This window comes from Crotalus tigris, unplaced genomic scaffold (genome assembly GCF_016545835.1).
Source record: "Crotalus tigris isolate CLP2741 ecotype Arizona unplaced genomic scaffold, ASM1654583v1 scf7180000018777.2418813, whole genome shotgun sequence".
Lineage (NCBI taxonomy): Eukaryota > Metazoa > Chordata > Lepidosauria > Squamata > Viperidae > Crotalus > Crotalus tigris.
In genome coordinates, this window is record NW_024097195.1 from 1,807,868 (window position 1) to 1,830,693 (window position 22,826).

The 22,826-nt window shown below is 35.7% G+C and overlaps 1 protein-coding gene across 2 annotated transcripts in view; it reads left to right on the top strand.

The window, feature by feature from the left end:
* Window positions 1-16,622, top strand: part of QSER1 (glutamine and serine rich 1) — a 47,096-nt gene extending 30,474 nt beyond the window's left edge. For both annotated transcript variants that reach the window (XM_039355923.1, XM_039355924.1), the window contains 7 exons: window positions 387-520; window positions 1,452-1,648; window positions 3,638-3,775; window positions 5,613-5,710; window positions 8,630-8,782; window positions 11,200-11,295; window positions 12,207-16,622. In XM_039355923.1, the coding sequence (XP_039211857.1) occupies window positions 387-520; window positions 1,452-1,648; window positions 3,638-3,775; window positions 5,613-5,710; window positions 8,630-8,782; window positions 11,200-11,295; window positions 12,207-12,347 (957 nt within the window). In that variant the 3' untranslated portion in view covers window positions 12,348-16,622. The remainder of the gene's footprint in view (window positions 1-386; window positions 521-1,451; window positions 1,649-3,637; window positions 3,776-5,612; window positions 5,711-8,629; window positions 8,783-11,199; window positions 11,296-12,206) is intronic.
* The last annotated feature ends 6,204 nt before the right edge of the window (window positions 16,623-22,826 follow it).

Here is a 22,826-nt window from a genome sequence, read left to right on the forward strand (position 1 = left end):
TGTACCCTCTTTCAAAGGGCGCTTTGTGCCCCCACATTTTAAAAATCAAATGGCTGAATTGCTGCCATTTTCCCTCCAGTTGTTCCATTAGCCAGAAAAGACTTGTGTGCAGGAGTTAAACAAGTGCAAATGTCTTTTCTGGTGCTTCCAACAGAAGCTTCTTCTGGCGAAAGAAACTCTCAGCAAGGTGTTTAAGAAGTCTCAAAGTATTTCCTGTAGACTTTATGAGCATGCAAGCTACTTGGCACACAGCTAATCATTGATAAAATTTAAATTAACCTGGGGTTATATCCCAGACCCATCCACTTTTCGTGTGTTCTTAATTTCTTACAAGATTATAAATCACTTACAAAGTAAGCATAATATATATCTCTTTTTCCTTTTAGTATCTTGGGTACTTTGGAGATGCAAAATTGAAGTATAAACGAGTATATGTGAAGTTCATAGAAAATGCAAACAAAAAAGAGTATGTCAGAGTATGTTCCAAAAAGCCAAAAAATTCACTTGTTCACTCTGCAAGGTATTTTATTTTAATCCATTTTCTTGGATCCTTCATGTGTTTTTTAATTGTATTTAACGGGGAGGGGGTTATTACTACTTTTAAATTTTTTAAAGGCACATGCTTCATAGATATTATTTTGAAATTTTACCATCTAAAATAATTGTTGGTATTTTATGCTCTAGAATAGTTTCAGAAAGAAACCTACCTTCATTTAGATTATGAAGAGCTGTAATAAGCCATAAATCTGAAAGGAGCTTGAAATTTTCACTTAACCAGTTTTGTACTGTGTGTAAGTTTCAGGAATCAAAGTTTAATCAAATGTGAAAGTAAAAGTTTTTAATCCATTTGCTTGCCAAGGATAGAGAAGGTAAACATACAATCCTCAAACTTAACTTATGGGTTAAACATTTTTTTCTAACCTGCTTTTCAGAGATGTTGAAACAACATTCCCATCAGCTATTGACTATACTTTAAAAAAAACTTTATGAGAACTATAGTCCCAACAAGTTTGTGAATGGTACTTTTTAAGAGGATCATCCTTTTGATCAAATCAATTCTATACTGTCCTTTAATTGATATCATTTTCAGGCATACAAGTGTTCTAGCCAATATTCTACAAACCAATATTTTTACCAATTTCTTCCTGTTCTCTTTTAAACAATTTTGTTTACTCTAAGCTAAAGACTTTCCTTGCTAAGAGTATGTTTTTATCTATTTATGTTTAGAGATAGTCTTTGGTTAATAGAGGCGTGAAGATTTAAGGCTTATATCTAACATTGTCTAGACCCTGTAATTAGATGTTTAAACAATTATCTTAACATAGAAATGAATGAAGTGTGGAGATCTATAAGAAGAAAACTAACTCAAGAAAAAAAATAATTGGCTAAGTTGTATCAATTTGATTTATAAACAGTTTGTAACCGTTTCTTTGAATTATTCAAACTTCTAGAATTGCTCACTGTAAACCGAGCATGAACATCCCTAAAGTTCCTGATCCCCCAGTGCCAAAAACTGTTACCACAAAAGTTACTTCAATGAAACTCAAAGCAAAACAGCCAAAGGCAAAGGCTGAACCACCACCCAAAAAACGCAAAACATGGAAAGAAGAATCGCCCTCTACTCCTCAGCTGCAGAGTGATGAGGAAGGTAAGCATCCCTATAACACAGTGGTTCTCAACCTTTTTAATGCTGCCACCTCCCAACCGGTCGTAAGTCGAGGACTACCCAACCGGTCGTAAATCGAGGACTTTCCCTGCCCGGGAGCGCAGCGCATGCGTGGTGCCGCCCCCTGTGCCGGCCGAGGCGTAGCTGGCAAGTGGCAGAGACAGCACAGGCCGACCACCGGCTGGGCCACCACCTGGCCCAGCCCAAGGGAGGTAAGGCACCCGCCAGGCCCCACGCGTGCCAGCAACCCTCCCTGCGCCCGCCGGCCTCCCACCTCCCACCCCTGGCCCTCTTTTACTTACATTTTTAGTAGTTGCTCAGCAGGGAGGGGTGGAAACTTCCAGACTGCTCGCCTTCACTGCAGACAACTTGCAGCACCGTTTGCAGAATGGGACTTTTGGCGGGCTCAGCAGGGCAGAGACAGCCTGGACAATTCCTATTGGCTTTTGAAAGCCAATAGAATTAGACTCTATTCAAGAGAGTCTATTCTATTGGCTTTCAAAAGCCAATAGAATAAAAGGGAGTAGCACAGGTAAGGAAAGGGGGAAAAAATGGCGGACTGCATTGTTTGGCGACCCCCGTGAAATGGTCATTCGACCCCAAATGGGGTCCCGACCCACAGGTTGAGAACCGCTGCTATAACAGAAGAAATTATGAAGATCTGGGATTTTATATAATTTCCATTGTTGTATTGTCACATTTATTAGTCACATTGTATAAGGAGGCGTATTTTGAATATTCTATTTTAATTTTACACATTAATTAATATAATATGAAGAACCCCAATTATCTGGCATTTGTGCCTTTTTTTCTACATATAGAAGTGGGAGAGAGGGTTCCCTAGCATGTTCCCAATGTCAGTAGCTCCAGCATTTCTAGTTACTGTAAATGCCGGCGTACAAGGCGACCCGGCGTATAAGACGACCCCCGTCTTTATAGCCGGGCCGCATTGCTAGAACGTCGTCTTATATGCCGGAAACTACCAGTATTTCCGGCGTATAAGACGACTCGGCGTATAAGACGACCCCCGTCTTTGGTGCCAATTTCAGCGCTTGCGGAAGTCGCCTTATACGCCGGCATTTGCGGTATTTGCTTGTTGATCCCAATGACTGCAAAAATATGGAGCTGCCCACTCTCCAAGAAGCCCAATGGCATGGAGCGCCTGTATGCTTGTTGCTGTAGATATATCGGGAAGTCTCTTCTGAGGTCATATTCAATACAGAGTCTGAAGGCTATATTCATTGCAGAACTCTGGTTCTTTTCAATATTTAGTAAATGCAACAACATCTCTGCACAGGAAACCATTGAAAAAGTCATAAAAATTCTTAATTTGTGTTTCAGAACATGTCCCAAATAGCAGTATCTACTATTAAGATTAGTTAAACATAAATCATTGGTCTCAGAAGACATTAGTGTGGATAATAATTAGGTTTCATCAGTATTAACAGCATAGCTTTTAGTTATTGGGTAACTGCTGGTCTAAATTCCCAACCAAAGTAAATACTTTTTTATAAAGGAGGAAAATGTTGTAGCAGGACAACTTTTTTATATAGTAGAAAATGTAACAGTAGCATAAAAATAAATAAATAAATCATATAGTAATTTAAAATTAACTCATTTGTTTCTGTGGTTGGCTCATGCTGAAATTAACTTTCTGATGTATTTATTTAAAATATTTGTATGCTGTCTGATAAGCCATGTATTTCCAGGCTGAGTGTAACATTAAAATGTCTTCAGTACAATCTAAAATATAATAAAATGTGTGAGATAAAATAGAATTAATAAAATATATAACCAGTGGCCATAATGGTATCCACATGAAGTATAAAATATCAGTGTGAATATAAATATCATAGCTCAGTCATAATTACAATAAGAATGAACTCCCTGCAGAGTCACTAAAGCAATAATCAGACTAATGAAAAAATTACAACACGATTAAGCAATATATTTTTTTATTTGATATTCCAGACACTGAACCACCAGCACCTATTGTTTCTCGCTTTTTAAATACCAGAGCTATGAAGGAAACATTTAGGAATTATATGGAACTGCTTGTCAGCATTGCCTTGGATCCAGATACTATGCTGGCATTGGAGAAGAGTAATGGTACAGTTTATTAAATCTCTTGTTTGTTTGTTTTAATTGTTTACCAAATTTTGTCTCTTGTTCAGAAGCTTCAGTAGGTCTAGGGGGAAAACACTTCTTTAAGAAGAAGTCTGTGTTGATATTGAACTACTATTTCAGTTCTCAGTACAAAGCCCTGCATAAATCTAAAAACTCTTAGTCAAGTTAACCCAAATCAGAAATGTCTTCAAAGAAAAAGAAAAACAGGAAAGTCCAACTGCCTTGTGAAAAAGCATCTTTGGGTTAATACAGATCAGTTCCTGTTACTCTTAACACAAATTAAACTTTGCAGGCTTCTGTATTTTCATTCAAAGTCATGAGCAATATGCATGCATAAGTCAGGAAACTAGGGTTTTAATAGAACTATTCAGCAGATGAGAATAGGAAAAATATACGTAGTATATTAAAATTTCTGATAAGAATAGCTAATAAAATGAAGTCATTAGAACTTCTTTGTTCTATATTGAGGTCTTCCTTGAAAATATTGTTGGACCATATATCTGCTGATGCAGTATGTGAAAAAAATACTTGGCTTGTTGAGTACTCTAGATTCATTACGGTTTCATAGACAAATGGTTGCTGTTATTAAGATTTTTTTCATAGTGCTTGTTTGGATATTCCTTTAAAGCAGGAGTGGGCAATTAATTTTACTAAGGGGTCACATGAGAAATAGGGACTGTTGTGGAGGGCCAAACCAATAAGGCTGTGAAGAAACATAGGCACGCACGCACACACATTCATAAATTTTAAAAAATACGAGTAGCAATCACTCTCAAAATAAAAGCAATGTGGTTATATTGCTGGCACAGTATACACTTATTTACATTTGATTTCTAATTTCTAATTGTCCCTCACATGGGCTGGACAGCGATAGCCATAAAATGGTGGCCATAAAATGTCCAGGTCTGTTTTAAAGTTTATGAAAGTAAATGTTAGGGATTTAGGGCAGAGTTCATTATTCATAAAGTACCTAGAAAATAATCTATAAGGGAGGTTTTGCTTTCATTTTCTGTGTTAATCATTTACATTTGAGGTCCCAAGAGAATTTTGATCAAACTAGCTGGTAACTCAGTTATTTTCCAATGAAGCTGCAGCAGTTGTCAGAACCTAGCCAACCTTGGTTCATATCAGAATTGAGCCTAGTTAGTACTTGCATTCAGGCCATCTGAAAGTATCAGGATTGTGAACTTCAGGTGAGAAGCTGAAACAACTTATCAGAAGAGGACCACTTCCATATTGTTGCTAATAATATCTCTATATGGTCACCAAGGAATAGGTTCAACTTAAGGAAGGTGGCATATTTTATTGTGTTTATGGTATTTCTTGTCCCGTACTAAATTGTTCCCTTTGGTTTGGTATGGTGTAAGTAGGTTGATTATATATTAATAAAATAAAAGTAAATCTCTAAGTTGAATTTATCTCTGGTGACTATATGAGCATGTCACTACAAGTATCTGTTGGAAATCTATTTGCTGGCCCAGACAGCATCAGGCAGTCTGCAATTGATGCAATATATCTGCAGTAAAAATAATTTTGTAAAAAATCTATTTGCATTGTCTGTATATTGAATTAAAATAATGACTCAGTTTTATGATATCACATTGAAATCCTGTCCACAAATATCAAACATAACATTTTAAAAATATTCTATGCTGAAATATGTATTTGGGGCCGAACTGCTGCTGTTTTCATGATTGTTCGCTGATATAGTGATTAAATAAATGAGCATTTATTAATTATTTTAACTTATTTGAATAATCATAGAGCCATGAAACATAACACATTCAGTAAAAGGCGTCTATTGCGTCTCCTTTTTTAGATGAGCTGCTTTTGCCTCATATGAGAAAAATTGATGGCATGCTGAATGACAATAGAAAAAGGCTGCTTTCCAAATTACATGTGGAGCGATCATTCAAGGTACTGAAAATTATATTTTATTCGTAGTTTGCTACTCTTTCATTGGTTTTTATAGAAATTGAAAATTAGTGGGGAAAAGCAGATAAGCCCTTTTATAAATTTCAGTTCTTTATTTTTCCTGATATTTTCTTTGTGCTATATTTCTTTTTCAGGTTTCTGTTTCTATATATTTTGGTATATTTATCAAAATGTAAAATACAGAAATACAAAGAAAAATGAAAATAGCAATAGCCCTTAGACTTATATACTGCTTCATATTGTTTTCAGCCCTCTCTATGTGGTTTACAGAGTCAGCCTATTGCCCCCCCCCCCACAATTTAGGTCAGGGGTAGGCAACCTTGGCTCTTTTATGACTCTTGGACTTCAACTCCCAGAATTCCTGAGTCCATGAGTCATAAAACAGCCAAGGTTGCCTACCCCTGATCTAGGATCTCATTTTACTGACCTTGACAGGATGGAAGGCTGAGTCAACCTTGAGCCAATCAGGATCGAACTGCTGGCAGTCAGCGGAGTTAGCCTTTTTATTCTAACCACTCTGCCACCACAGCTCTTAGTAATGGGAAAATAAGGGAAGAAAGGGGGAAGAGAGAAAAGGGTAGAGTAAAGGAAAAAAGAAAGGCATTGAATTCCGACTCCTTTTGATGCAGTAGAATAAGGTAGTAACATAAAACCTCAACGTTTTACTTTGATAATATACACTGGCCATTTCTGTAACAACAAACCCATCTAGCAAAATCCAAAATTAAAGTTTCATTTATTCTATATTTCTGATTTGCTACTCCCTTTGAAAAAATCTCTATTTTCAAATGAACACAACATTTTTATAGGTCAGTAAGTAGAATATAAATCTATAATTGCATTTGAAACAGAGTTGCTTTCAGAAAATGTTCAGGAACTGGCTAACAGCATTTTTACTTTGCTTTTATACTTTTATATTTATAATGGACAGTTGAGTTCATAAGAGAGATTAACCTTCTCTTCCATAAGTCTTCACCTTTGGCCTTTGGATCTTCACTTTTGGCCCTGCCTCTTGCTTTGGAGTAGTAGTTTGATAGTTCCTGCTGCCACCTACTATTTTTCAAGTGGCATCTTATATGAAAACCATCCTGTAATATTGGTATGTTAGAGAGAGTTTTTATAACCAGTGCTTCCTTCATGGCAATTAAAAATGCAAAAAAAATGAAATAATGTCATTAGGGCAATCTCTTGGCCACGAAACATTGAAGTGTATGAGTAACATATTCAGTTCTACTTTCCTTTTGAGGAGATGTCACAAGGGAAAAACAATATCAAACTTTATTTAAACATTTAGAAAGAAAAAATTCCAGAGCTGACTGGATAATAATGAGCTGTTTCAGAAAATAATTTCAAAAGAAAATACAGACCACAAGATGGCACTGCTCTGTTTACAAATAGAGCAATTCAGCCAGTATCTCAAAAGAAAAGCTAGCAAAAAATAATAACATCCAATTTATATTATAAATTACAAGAGCAATAGGAGGACAGTTCAGATAGTCCTCGACTTATGACCACAATTGAGCCCAAAATTTGCTAAGCGAGACAGTTAAGTGAATTTTGCCTCATTCTACAACCTTTCCTGCCACAGTTGTTAAGTGAATCACTGCAGTTGTGGATTTAGTAACACAGCTGTTAAGGGAATCTGGCTTCCCCATTCACTTTGCTTGCCAGAAGGTCATAAAAGATGATCACATGATCCCAGGACACCGCAATATCATCATAAATACAAGTCAGTTGCCAAGTGTCTGAATTTTGATCATGTGACCCTGGGGATGCTGCAATGGTCATAAGTGTGAAAAGCAGTCATAAGTCACTTTTTTCAATGCCATTGTAACTTTGAACGGCCACTAAATAAACTGTTGTAAATTGAGGACTACCTGTATTATTTCTTCTTGCATAGTCTGCAACAGTAATATAACATCTGAGATTACACACACTTCTGAACTAATTCGAGAAAGTAGAAGAATAAGATTTGATTGACAAGCACCACACAGGAAAAAAGACGGGAAAAAACCAGGTTCCTGGATAGACTGGTATTTATAAATAGTCTTCAACTTACAACAGTTTGTTTAGTGACTATTTGAAGTCACAACGGCATTGAAAAAAGTGACTTGTGAAACTGTTTTTCACACGACCATTGCAACATTCCCATGGTCATGCGATCAAAATTCAGATACTTGGCAACTGACTCATATTTATGACGGTTACAGTGTCCCGGGATCATATGAACACCTTTTGCGACCTTCTGGCAAGCAAAGTCAATAGGGAAACCAGATTCACTTAACAACTGTGTTACTAAATCCACAACTGCAGTGATTCACTTAACAACTGTGGCAGGAAAGGTCGTAAAATAGGGCAAAATTCAGTTAACAAATGTCTCACTGAGCAAAATAAATTTTGGGCTCAATTATGGTCATAAGCCAAGAACTCCCTGTAATTCTACTGCAATAAGTAGAAATAAGAAGTTTCAAAATAATGTATTCTCTGCTTCATTTTCTTGGATTTCTTCTTCTAGTTTCAGTAGAGATATTGAATTATTGGTGAACCCCCTACTTTTCTTCAGTCCCTCTGGGTCATATCTGCTGAAGATGTCTATCAGGTTCTGCTCATTGATTTTAAAATGGCTCCAAAATCTCTTCGGTAGATGGAAAGATTGGGGTAATCCGACTCTGACCAAAAGACATGCTTCATTTTGGGTGTGGATTTTCTTTAAGCCTGCCTGGCATGTAGACTGGCCAGTTGTGAAAGTCATACTGTTTGCAGCCTGCATATTCACAACAGATTTTTTTCTTTCTTTTTTTTTAAAAAAGGATCCTTGTTTAAATTCTTATTACATTAGTAAGGCATACATTATCATTCTGTTTATTCGCTGATCTCCAGTTTTTATAACTTCTTTTTAAGGCTGCTTTGGAATGTTTTCCTGAACTGACAGTAATAACTCGAGATTCTAAAACAAAAACGGGAGCGAATGCCATTTCTAGAGTCAAGATGAATGGGAAAGCTTATAATAAGAAAACACTGAAAATTTCTAAAGCAGCCACAAAATTAGCACAGGTATGTTCATGCGGTATTTGTTTCTGCCTTATTTCTGATGGAATGTTGATCTCAAACTTTCCTTGATTACCTTGAGTGCGTTTTTAAGCAGTAAAAAACTAAATTACAAGACAGCAATTTAAAAAAAAAAAAACTTGAATTCAGATTAGATCAGTGGTTCTCAACCTTTCTAATGCCGCGACCCCATAATGCAGTTCCCCATGTTGTGGTGACCCCCAACCACTTATACATCACCGGGTGCCAGGGGCGTGGCCAAAGAAAAGGGGAAAAAAATGGCGGACAGCCTTGTTTGGCGACCCCTGTGAAATGGTCGTTCGACCCCAAATGGGGTCCCGACCCACAGGTTGAGAACCACTGGATTAGATGAAAATGAAACCACCCTGGAGGACATATATGGGGTCCCCCTAACTTGCTCAGACTGAAAAAACTACTGGTATAAGCAATGAACTGTTTCAAACCAACAAGAAAAAGGAGTGCAGTTGCCATGACTCAAGTTCCAGGTACCTGGAAGGATGGCCAGTATACCTAATAAGTAAACACGAATAGAATTCCTCTGTAAAGGTCCTTCCTTACAAGTTATAAAAACACCTTTCACTATTACATCTACATTTTTTTCCTATCTCCTTGACTGCCTTTACCTGGACACTTTCAGCCTATACACTTTCAGCCTGTTTATATTTACAACTGTAAAGACTCCTGCCACCATAGTTTTCACTTGAAAATGATAAATGTGTCATATGTTAAATTGATACAATAAGCAACCATGCTACATCTTTTAATCTTTTGTGTTAAATCCAGAGTGGATAGTGCATCAGGCTAGAAATGGGAAAACTATCAATTCTAGTCCCATCTTAGACACGAAAGCAGCTGGGTGACTTTGGGCCAATTACTCTCTCTGTGTCCTAGGAAAGAGGCAGTAGTAAACCATTTCTGAAATCTTTCCAAGTAAACTTTCAGGGACCTGTTCAGGAATCAACATCAACTCAAAGGTATCCCCCCCCCACACACACACACCAAAATTGGTCTATAAATCATAGGCGAACTTTCTTTAATAAACATATATTTGGTAAGAAAGATCAATTCCATATCTGAAACGTTAAACTGATGTTCAGTTGCTAAATTGTATCCAACTCTTCACAACCCCATACACCATAGCAGGCCAGACCCCAAGTCCTGCACCCTCTGTTGGAGTTTGCCCAAATTCATGTTAATTATACTATCACAAAATGATGACTTCTGGTTTAACAAGAACACATAGAATTCTGTGCATAAAATCCCATAAAGACAACTCCAGTCATAGAAGAACAAGGCAAAAGGAGCCATTAGCATTATATTACACCTGGTTATATACAGAAAAACATTTTCCTATAATTTAATACAGTTGTTACTTTCTTCAAATGAAAAATAAATATGGAAATCAAGAACCATGTATTTTATTATTAGATTTTTATCCCACCTTCAAAAAAAAAAATTAGTGAACTCAATGCAGGTGCTTAATACTCATTCCTCTTCCTATTTTTCCCTTTTCCTGTGAGATGGTTTGAACTAAGAGAGTGTGTCTAGCTCAGGCATGTCAAACTGCCGGCCCCTGGCCAGATGCGTCATACCGAAACTGCGCCCACCCCATTGGCAGCAATGGGGAAAAAGTCCCAATATGTCACGCGACGTCATGTGATGTTGCGAGTTTGACATGCCTGATCTAGCCCAAGGTCACACAGCTGGCTTTCATTGCTAAGGGAGGCCCAGAATGTACTCTCCTATTTCTAGACTAGCAACTATTACACCAAAACAATCATTAAACTGGCTGTTTTGTAGCTATAATATTAGAAAACAAAAATCTGGTTAATGGAGAAAAATGATTTATTTACCCTTAAAAATAGCTGAAAATCAGAGAAAAAAAAAATCAGGACTCAAAATTGCTAGTATACAAGTAGTAAAGTAAGGGTACTGTTACTTCTCTTAGAATCCAAGGCACATGCTCTCTCTTTCATGTCATTAGAAGTGACAGTTTTCTGATTTCTTAACCATCTTCCTTCCTTCCCACAAGTGGAAACGTGCTTCCAACTCAAATTTTCTTAACAATCAAAATTATTCACAGCCTTACGTGAAATAATATTATATAAGAAACAAAATATACATGCATAAAATAAACTTCCTTCTGTTTTTGTGTATGATTTTATGCATAGCCAGTGGTGGGATTCAGCCAGTTTGCACCACTTCGGCAGAACCGGTAGCTAATTTTTTGTTGCCCAGGTGCAGAATGGACTTCCGGAAGCTGCATCCACACAGAGAACCGGTTGTTCACATATTTGAATCCCACCACTGCATAGCTATGAGTAAATTTTTATATCTTCAAATAATTATTAGTATCAAGAAACTTAGTTACTAGTGTGGTTAATAAATATTTGTTTCTGCAGGAATTTACTGTGGATCCAGAAAAAATTCCTTTGTGTTCTTTGTATCATTCACTCCATCATTACAAATATCACATGTTTCTCAGATGTAAAGTAGAGGTGAGTCTTTCTCTAGTTTGTTATTATTCATTGTATTCATTGATGCAGTAGAATACATCAATTAAAAATTAGATGACAATACACTATTTTTAGAAGATATTGAACAGCTTTATATTTAATGAATCAAGCTTTACAGGTTGCAAAAAGAGAGCTAGTTTGGTGTAGTAGTTAAGACATCAGGCTAAAAATCATAAAACTCTTGAGTTCTAGTCCCATCTTAGGTACAAAGGACTGGATACCTTGGGTCAATCACTATCACTATCTGGAAAGGGGGCAATGTCAAACCATTTCCGACATTGCCCAAGAAAACTGCTAAGACAAGCCCAGGCAGTTGCCAGGAATCAAATACTGATTCAAAGATACACAATTGTAAAAGTGTCGTATGTCATGGGGACATGAGATATATAATATTTATTAAACCTGAATGAATGCAGATCTCTGGGGCCAGTTGGATTAAATCTTAGAAAACTGAAAGATATTACTGATGATCTTGTTGATTCCTATGTGTTCACTATTTTGAACAATTCTAGATAATGTGTAAACCTGAACTGGAACTGAAATTTAGCAGAAAAGAAAAGAGTTTGTTTTTTTATATCTATTGACACTTCAAGAGTTTACAGTTGGGGTTAATGAGAGTTGTGATCTAACAAGATCCATTACAAATATTGGGGATTCTACCACACCAAGTATTGTAATAATTCATTAGAACATCAGGAAGCATACTTAGGAGATTATTGAATAACCCTGAACTTCATTTATACTAAGGTTACCTCTGTCACTATAGTAAGTGCAATATACTCTCACAGACACTGGGAGAATGCATGCATATATCGTTAAAGTATTAGACTTCAGAGTACTAGGAGAAATAATAGAAAGCTAACTATGTGACATTTAATTTGTTCTCTCAATAGATTTCTTCCGTTCAAAAAAAGAATGCAGATCTAGGTCAAGAGGAAATAGTACAGCAGTGCATGAAAAATATAAAATGGATAGAAGATCTCTTTGAGAAGTTTGGTGAACTTTTGAATCACGTTCAGCAGAAATGTTCCTAACAAATATTGATCCAATTGTGACTTTTTTTTTTCTTCTGTTCTACTCATCAAAATAAAAGAATAGGCTGATAGGCTGGTCATGCCAAGCTTTATTCTAGGTCAAAAGAAATCATGATATTCTGGGTTCCTTGGATTCTAGTAAGAAATATATATATATGCTGCCAAGCAAATGGAACTACAAACAAACCTGCATTTTTAACTTGGAGAATATTTTTTTCCTATTTTGTAAACACTTGTTTTGAAATAACTTAGGTTTATTTTTGACAAATGATCAAAGCATGTACTTAAATATATATTTTGGCTATGATTAAAATAACTTTAAATATCATGCCATTTTTTTTTTTTACTCTGAACACTAGGAAGAGTCACAGTGGTGGTAACTGTGACAAATCAAGTAGAGTCTCGAACATTTTGCAGAGAAATCTAATAGGACAAGAATGACTGTATGAATAATCTCCATCCACATTCAAGAATACCATTCTCCTTTATGAACTCCAATTACTGATGTTATATTCAGGAAATTCAACATGGATTTGGTGCAATCCTATGACTGCTATTTTGTGACAGATTATATTATAATAAAAACAATTAATTAATTATTTTCCCTGGGTCTTGAAGAAAGACATAGTGTTCCTTTACATTTGTGTTCTTTATTTTTCCCTTTGGAAAGAAATCAATTGTACATTTTATCCCACAAATAGTTGTATTTTTCAGAGGAAAAAGTATTGTGGATTAAAATCATTTCATGTACCCTTGTAATACATTTCCAATTGTTTTCTTGTTCATTTTATATATTAATTTCATTTTGTAAACTATGTATCTTGAGATTATATTTGTTTATACAGGTTTGCTTCAGTGTTAACCATGAATGAGACATATTAGACTTCATAAGTTTGCTTTATGTATGGTTATATTGACAGATTGCAACTTATTTTCTGATAAATGAAAGATGATTTTTGTCTTAAAATTGCTTGATTAATAGAACATTTCAATAAACAGCTACTACATTGGTCCTCAGTAAAGTGAGAATTAGCAATTGACCAGGCTATATGCAGTGTTGAAAACAACTGACTTTTTATTTTTGTTATTTAGAATTGGTAATGGCAGAACTGTTTGTTTCTTGGTGCCTTTTCGGAGTCTCAGGCATCTTTTGTAAATGACTTTCTCTGATTAATTATTTTTCAGTCAGAATCAGTAGTCCTACTTAAGTTGCAAATGGGCTATACTTGCATCAATAGGAAGTTTTTTTTTTAATTTGCTAAAAGAATGCCTTACCTCAGCCATTGATTCAATATGTGCAGGACTTGTTGTTTAGATTTTGTGAAATTGAAGATCCTATACGTCTATCAAATAATATATTAAAACAATTAATTTCTCCTGTCACTGCCACCTAGTGCCTTAATTTCAGCCAAGAAAACAGGTTTCCTCATTCACTAACCAATCAGGATATTATTATATGTAGCACAATGTATTTTCTTTAGTTATACATGTGTTCATGCACCTTAGATATGTAAAATACAATGAAGGGCTGTGTTCATGAGCAATTAAACTAGGATTTCAAAATATCATTTTATCTTAATGTGTATGTTATGTTGGACAACTTGTGTATTTTCCAAATATGTTTTAATGTTATTGGAAGTAGTACTTCTCATTTCATTCCTCTGATGGGTTCAGTCAAAATACTGATAGAAATTGATAATTGGATTTAAATTGAAAAAGTCAAGTTGTGATACCATGGCTATGAAACTTGAATTAACGCCTTGTGCTAAGATATGGTTTGTTTTAGCTATGATTTTGTTCCATAAGTGATAGTAGCTGTGTTTACACAGAAATAACCCACAAACCATGGTTTACATGTTAGATTCTAGATCCGATTAAGCTGAAACAAAGAAAATTATATTATGGCCTAGCACAATGTGTTAATTCAGTCCAAATATATTTCCATTGATCCTATAAAAAAGTTAAAGATACATAATTATATATTATTGACTAAACCTTGATTTCTCGCTTAAGAACAATTTGTGAAATGCATCTGGTTATAAGCAATAAACCGGTACTGCTTGAAAGTGGGAACTTAGCATAAGCACATTTACTGGAAATAGATATACTTCATTCTTACCTTAAAATCCAATCTTATATTCATCTGGATACAAGCCCCATTTATTTAAAGGACTTTTTTTTATTAAATCAGTAGGACAGCAGTATAAGAATACTGTTCTGCATTTTAAAAAATGGAACCTTTTTTTCTGCTATAGATGCAATAGCCTACTTATTTGGGATGGGTATTTAAAGAAGACATAATTTCCATATTAATTTCTAAAACGCCAAAAAAAATTCAATTGAAGGTTTATAAATGTAATCCAAAAATAGCTCTTCTACCACCAATTTAAAACATACCTTGAAAAAGGCCTATGAATAGAAGATGTAGGTGGAGTATGACTGGTTCATCAATTGTAATTTATTCTAAATTAGCAATTAACACAAGGGGACTTAGTTGATAAAACTTTAAAAATGTGATTTTTTAAAATATTTCAAAGGCCTGTCCATTTCAACTTCTCACCATCAATTCTTAAACCAACTTTGAAATTTGTATCCATTCAATGAAATAAAAAGACTTTCAAATTCTAATTTCAGACTGCAGTCTTACAACAGTCTCTTCAACTTCATTAAAACCAATAGAACTTACAATTAGTTAACCTGTACATAACTATACTGCTGTGTCAGTTTTCTGTTTTAATCTTAGGTGGCAACTGTCAAAAGATGGGGAAGAGCTTCTCAGGATTATGGAAGTAAATATACAAGTTTTAGTGTTTTAATAAATAAATAAAGATTCCCTCATCAATTTAAACGACCCCAGTGTTTCACACAGAGACCATACTATATTTGAGGAGATTGTTATACATTAATTTATGCAAATTATTTATGAGGTCAATTGGGTTTTGTCATGGAAAAGAAAATGCATGTTGAAACACACTTATTGCCCTGGGTGGTGTCATATTTTAGGAATAAATTTGTGGTGAGGACCAAAAAATGTTTTAGGTACTATCACTCGCAGTCACTGAACTTTTTGTTGAAAATCGTAATAAATTTAATGGGAACTCCAGTATTCACTGAAATATATAAAAACCTGCCAGACACCACAGTGTTTGTTTTCAGATGGTATTCAAAAAGTGCAACAATTTAGGATATCAGCAAACAAAAGGGCAAATATGTAGCAACAATAAATTTTATTTTCATTCAATTATTCAAATTTAATTTTTGCAAAGTCATTTTATTGCATCTACATTTGAAGTATATTACTTAGAAACTTAACACTTAAGTACAATCCTTATTCTGAAAAAAAGTTCAACATTCCTTCTTTTAGAGAAATATCAGCACGGTCACAAAAGTAAAATATCTAATAGGGCCTCACTTAAACATTGAAATCACTGGGGTTTGATTCCAAATTAATCTTTTTTAAAGACAGTTTTTCTGTTTAAGCTGAGGATCTAATAATTTTAAGTATTGTGCAAGCTCAAAATAGTTAATTTTCTCAAAAGTACATAATATCCTAATTTCACAGTTTCTTAAACTGTAACATTTGAATTTGCCCTCCAAAATAATTAAGCATACGGTTGGAATGAGAGAAAACAAATTAATTGATGTTCTGTATAAAAACTATTACATCATTTTCTTGACACTTCAGCAATCACTGTTTTATATTCTCAATTCTGAAAATGTGAATTACCTGATGTTTTTGAATCCAGATATTGCTTGTTTTAACAGAAAAACAACTGGGTTGTACAGCCTGCTCCACCAAAACACAGTATAATTTTCTTTTTCCTTTAATAATATATGGTTAAAAGGAAACTCAACCTGTCTTCCAATAAATAGTTGTCATAGAGAAAATATTTTTAAATATTTAAATTTGTACTACTATTTAAAGTAATTTAAAAAAATGAACAAGCCAAAACTGTTAGGAAACTGAAAATCAGTTTATAGTCATTTATGGTTTTGTTGATGACAGTGTTTCATGTCATATACTTACATACTATTTTGTGTGTTATTATGCAGTGCACATATTTCTTTATTTCTTCCTATTTAAGTTAATGCTCACAAATGCATGGTAATACCTATCCTCTATCTACTACAAACATGTAGGCTAGGATTAAAGGATATTTTCTAGCCGGTTTTCACATGGTCCACAATAATGTACAGACTTATGACTTTTTCATAATTTTTGTATTTTTGATTTGATGTTACTACATTCATTAAAGTGAATACAGTTTTTCAAAATACTGGGTACTCTTGTTGATTAATGTGGAATAATTGCAATGTCTGAGATAAACCTGTTCTATTCAATAGGAAAAGTCTTGTATTTTGTTAATATGATGGTCCAGTTATTATTAATTAATTTACAGGGCTTATATGGTGACCTATCTCATACAGTGACTCTAGACAGCTTACCAACAATCCATGAACAACCCATAATTAAAAACATACCTTTCCCCAGTAACAAAACAAATAACCTCACAACTAAACTATCTTAGCCCAATGCTCAAGGGAAGAGCCAAGTATTCACCACCCTCTGGAAGGCAAAAAGAGTAGGGGTCCCTCTGATCTCCAGTGGGAGGCTACATCAAAGGACTAGGGTGACCACTGAGAAGGAACATTTTAAAGGTCCTATTAGATGGCACTATTTAAGCAAGGGGAGCACACACACTATCCTAGTAAGATGGGCAGATATCCTCAGGGACAGATGTTCCCACAAGCCTGCCTGTGTCATGTAGCATCTTAAATTGCACACAGCAACTAGAAATCTGTTCAGTTCACACAGCAATGGTGTTGCTCAGATGAACCACAGGATACGCAACTGTTGCTGCATTCTGTACCAGCTGCAGCTTACAGGTGGTCTTCCAGGGCAGCCTGTGTAGAGCACATTGCAGTAATCCAAGTGGGAGGTGACTAAACCCAGATGACTGAGCAAGACGTTCCAGTCCAGGAATGGACAAAATTGGTGGATTTATGCAAAGACTTCCCTTGACCACAGCTGCCACCATGACCATGGCTGCCACCATTGGTCCTTCCAGCAGGACCAATAAGTCCAAGAAGACCCCCAAATTGTGCACCAGATTTGTACAGAAGAGCATTTCCCTATCTAGAGTCAGCCAATGTTCCTGACCCAGGAGAGTTTAAAAAACACATCCATTGCATTTGCTAGGGTTGAGTTTCTCCCCATTCAGGTCCTTGTAGCCTCCAGGCACTGAGCCAGCATCTGAATGGCATCACTTACCTGATGTGCAGTAGAGATGTATAATTGGGTATCATCAGCATACTGAATGATACTGAACATTATGCTGGTGGATGACCTCTCCCAATGGCTATATATAAATGTTAAGTATGAGGAGAGGAAGCCTTGAGGCAATCCATATAATAGGGGCCTAGGCCTGGACTTCTCCACTGGCACCATCCCTGACTGATAATGACCACAGAAAAAAAGAGGGGAATCTTCAGGATGCTTTAATTTTGAGTGAAGCTATTGTTCATATGATGAAATGAAATGCAGAAACCATTAAACTCAGACCATTTATGAAATGCTTGCAATAAAGTCAGCGTTATTTCAGCAAGGCTGAAGCAGTAGGATCCAAACAGTAGTAGCATTTCTATATTGAAAAATCTTCCTATTATTGTTTTAAACCTTTATCACTGATTGTTAAACATAGACAGTTATATATAATGTAAGGGATGCATACAAAGTATTCAAGCACCTTGATTATCTGCCATCAAGTTGGTGTCAACTCTTAGCAACCACGTTGATTTCTTCCATGACAATCTGTCAGATCTCTGAATAGGGCATCCATGGCCACTGTAACTGAGTCCATCCACCTTAGTATTGGCTGTCCTTCCATCTTTCCCAACATTAGCATCTTCTCTGGAGAATTAGATCTTCACATAATAATCTAAAGTAGGATAAGTAGAGCCCAATATTTTGTGTCTGTGAGTTGAATTGTTTGATGATTCATTTGTTTTCTTATTTCCTGGCCACAGAATTCTCAATTTTCTCCAACACCAAAATTCAAAATCCTCAATACTCTTCTACTTCTTCAATATCCAGCTTTTGCTTCCATCAAAGGGATTACTATAGCTTGCGTATTTTGATCTTTATAGGTATAGACACTTCACAGTATCTAAATATGTTTTACAGGCCTTCATGGATGTTCTACCAAGTGCTAGCCCCCAGCATATGTCTTGATGTTTGATCCTTTGTGGTTGATGGTTGATCATAAAAGACACAAACCACATATTACTTTAATATATTTTAGAATTATTCTACATCTGGCTGTCATACCTGTCCTCTTTGGTTTGGTCTGCTTTGTATTTAATTTTAATTCACTTTTTTCACTTTTTTTCTTTGACTTTTCTTACTAGATCTTGCAATCTTTTGCATTTTTACTACTAGCGTTATCAGGATAGTACATGCTACTCATGTTCCTTCCTCCAATTTTAAAACCATACTCATCTTTTTCCAGTCCAGCTTCTCTTAATATGTACTGCATTCAGTATGTACCTTCAATAAATAAGGCAAGAGTATACAGCCTTATCTCACTCCTTTGTCAAACTGAAGTCAAACTGCTTCATCATGGTCTGTCCATAATGTGGTTTCTCATGAGGACAATGAGATGTTTTCAGATTACCATTTTTCTACAACTTGACATGATCAACACAATCAAAGATTTTTCAGTAGTCAATGAAGCACATACTGATTTCTTTTTGGTATTCTTTGGCTTTCTCAATTATCCATCATACATCAGCAGTAATCTCTAATGATTCTCAGCCATTTCTAAAGTCAGTTTGAATATCTCACATCTATTTTTCCATGCAGGGAAAAATGTTTCTTATCATATTTCAGTGGGTATTCTATCAGTTGTAAGGGTATTCTGGGGTACTGATCTAACTTTATCTTCCAGTATTAGAAGTTCTTGTAAAAATACCATACAGTGTTTTGATATACTCCTTCCATCTTTGATCTCTTTGAAATCAATCAATATCTGTCCATTGGTGTTCTTTACCATACCAATTTGTGGTTGGAACATCTTCCTGAGTTGTTGTTGTTACAATACTGTTTTTGTCTTCTAATAGCTCTCTGAAACTCTTCATTAAATTCCTTTCTGAAATTTCTATCTTTCTTGGTTTTGACTTTTCTTTTCTTCTCTTCTCAGCAATTTCCATGGTTAGTTCTGACATCTACTTTGCTTTCCTTTCTTTCTTTATTTTGGGCAGTCTCTTTTCACGTTCATCCTAAACTTTTTTGTTCATTCCACAGTTCTTTATCAAAGAGTTACAGATTTCAGAGTGATTCCTGATGTACTCTTTGAAAATGGTGGATATATTCTCAAGTTCATATCATGGAAACTGGTTGACTTCCTTCTTTACGTTAACTTGGAACTTGTGCAAGAGCAGATTTGTTCCACACTTAGCACCTAGCCATGTCTTTGATACTATAATTGAGCTCTTCCTTTTAGCAATAATATAGTCAGTTTGATTTCTACACACTCTTTCTAGTGACATCCATGTAAAAAGACATCGTTTTGGTTGCTTAAAGACAATGAAGACAAGTTATGAAGAAATCCTGGGTCCGTTTTTTTTCCCTTTCTTGAAGATGGGAACCACATCAGCCTTTTTCCAATCCTCAGGTATTCCCTGATGCTCCAGGATTTTTAAAAGATGTGGTGCAATGGTTCTGAGATAACATCTGCCAGCTCCTTCAGAACTCTGGGATGTAATCTGTCAGGCCCTGGTGATTTATATTCATCAACGTCAGATAGGTATTCTCTTACCATTTTCTGCTTATTTTAATTTTTGTTTCTAATTTGTCTTTTGCAGTGGGTTTTTTTTTGGTATGTTGGGCTATAGTTTCTCTGATGCAAAGTATGAGTTAAGCAGCTCTGCTTTCTCCCTGTTGCTGTTATTTCCTTGCTATCTTCTCTCTTTAGTGGACCTACAGTTTCCTTGATTTTTTTCTTGTTGTTAATATATTGGAAGAAACCTTTTTTATTATCTATGATTTCCATTGCAAGTCTTTATTCATTCTGAGCCTTTGCTTTCCTGACTTCATCTTTGCATGTTCTGGCTGTCTGCTGATAATCGGCATAATAGTTACATAAATAAATAAAACCCATCAACCTCCTTCTGCATCAGCAGTTGGAGCATAGTTGAATGATTATCATACTAAAAGGTTGTTATTTTGAAAAGATTGATTTTAAAGGGCACACTATCCCTGTTTCAATGATGCTATCAGTATCCAATGCTTAGTTTTGGATGCAGAATGTAATAAACATTGTTGCAACTTCATTTCAGTATATATTTGAGCAGCGTGGTGGCCTATTGGTGAAGATGCTCACCCACTAGGAAGGTTGAGAGTTAAATCTTAGATAGTGGCAAATATTTCCCTTCTAGGGAGCAAAGAAAAAAATATCTGCTGCAAACTCCACATGGTGTCAGAAAGGACATCTGGCCAATAAACATTCAGCTCCATCCAGTCACCCTGACTCTACCCTGACTTAAGGGATAGAGAGTTGTAAAAAGGGAGTTTTAAGCGGACCTTGCCATAGTGTGGGAATAACACTAGGAAGGAGAAAAATATATGAAACCACAACAATGTTTAATACATTGTTGAAATGTATTTATTATATAAATGTATTACATATTGAAATTTCACACAAATAAGGAATTTGGATAGAACTTGACTTCATCATTGTACTTTACAGAGAGATACATAGATAAAAAATATCTTATAAATTTGTACACATCCTGAGTATTTTCCAAATAGCCACACTGATGCGTTGATTTGCTCCCATTTCTCATTCTTGCTATTTCCAAAATTCTGGGTCTCCCAAACTGTTAATAATATAAAATTTAGTTTCCTACAGCGTGGGTCCCACTGAATTTAATGAACTTTCCTCTCTAGAAGTCTGGTGAGGACTCCAACCTTAATATTTTCATATTTTGATGCTCCTTCCTCCCAACTTCCTTCTTTTCTCTGCCTTAGGCTAACTTAATGCTACAAATAGGATGCACACTTCCTGGATCAAACAGGTTTCCTTATTAAAAAGTGTCAAAAAACAGGAAGCACTGTATCTGATTTTTAATAGAAAAAATATACCCACTAACTCAGACATGTCAAACTCACGATGTCACGTGATGTTGCGCAATATATTGGGACAGTTTTGCCATTGCCGGCAATGGGGTGGGCGCGGTTCTGCATGACGCATCCGGCCCGTGGGCCAGCAGTTTGACACCCCTGCAACTAACTCATACAAATCAATGTGAAAAAAATGCAATAGGATAAAATTAATTCTATTTTGGCACCAAACCTTTATGCATTTACCTTAGAGTAATAACCAATGATGGATCTAGATTCATTCATGCATAGAATAAAACCATTGGAATCAATAATCATTAAGTCATGAGTAACATGAGTTCCATTAATGGGAGCTACTTCTGATAAATTATGCCAAGATTTGTGCATTTGTTTCGCGTCTCATGAAATAAAAGAAGGAGTGCAGTGTTTACACATATGCTGTTCTCTTTGTGATGACTTAGTTCTTCACATTCTGATACAGTGAACAATTTTGTTGCTGGGTCATTTTGTAATTTGTTCCTCGATGAGCCAAGTACCATGTATGATAAATGCTGCTGCTATATACCAACACATTTAATATGAGAATCCTGAATGTCAGAATTGTATCTGTATAACACGAAGTGTAAACTTTTTTTCAGCAGCTCCTGGAAAATAAAGCCCCATAATTATAGCTTTATTGACCTGCACTTTCTGCTGAATTCCAGTTCTCAACGTTATTTACAGATAGATGCAGACTGCACTGGGCAGCATTATCTCAAATAGTTTGCCTCAAGCAGCAAGTCTATACCCCCACTTCCAGCAGTTACCTCCAGTGTGGCCAATGGTGAGGGTCACTGGCTGTTGTATGTTAGACTTAATAAGGCTTACTTCAGATATCTAATTACACACGTAAAAAAAGTTACATTTTTAGTCACACTTATCTATGCTGGAACCCAAGTAAAAGAGTCGGATCCTATCACTCCTTGTATATTATTACTCATACAACCCGATCACCATGCTCGTCTTTCTATCTAGGATTTTAGAAGACCAGTGGAAGAGCGCAGGGCATTTCTACTGCACGGAAAGGCCCCCCGCAAACACTCAAACCACGTAAATTTACACACATTGAGAAAAACTTCCCGAAGTTCTTTTTAAATAACTGGCTATGACCAGTAATAATCTTTTCTGTTACATTCAATCACTTTGGCGGAATAACGAATGCCATTATTCTATGGTAACGAAATAATAAAAGAAAACCACCCGAGGTATCAGGCTTTACAGCAGGGAGTAAAGACTCGCTCTTTACACCTCAGTTTCTAAACTTAGGAGGAGACGTCCAACTCTGCTCCGCTGACCTCTATTTAGAATAGAAGCGTATC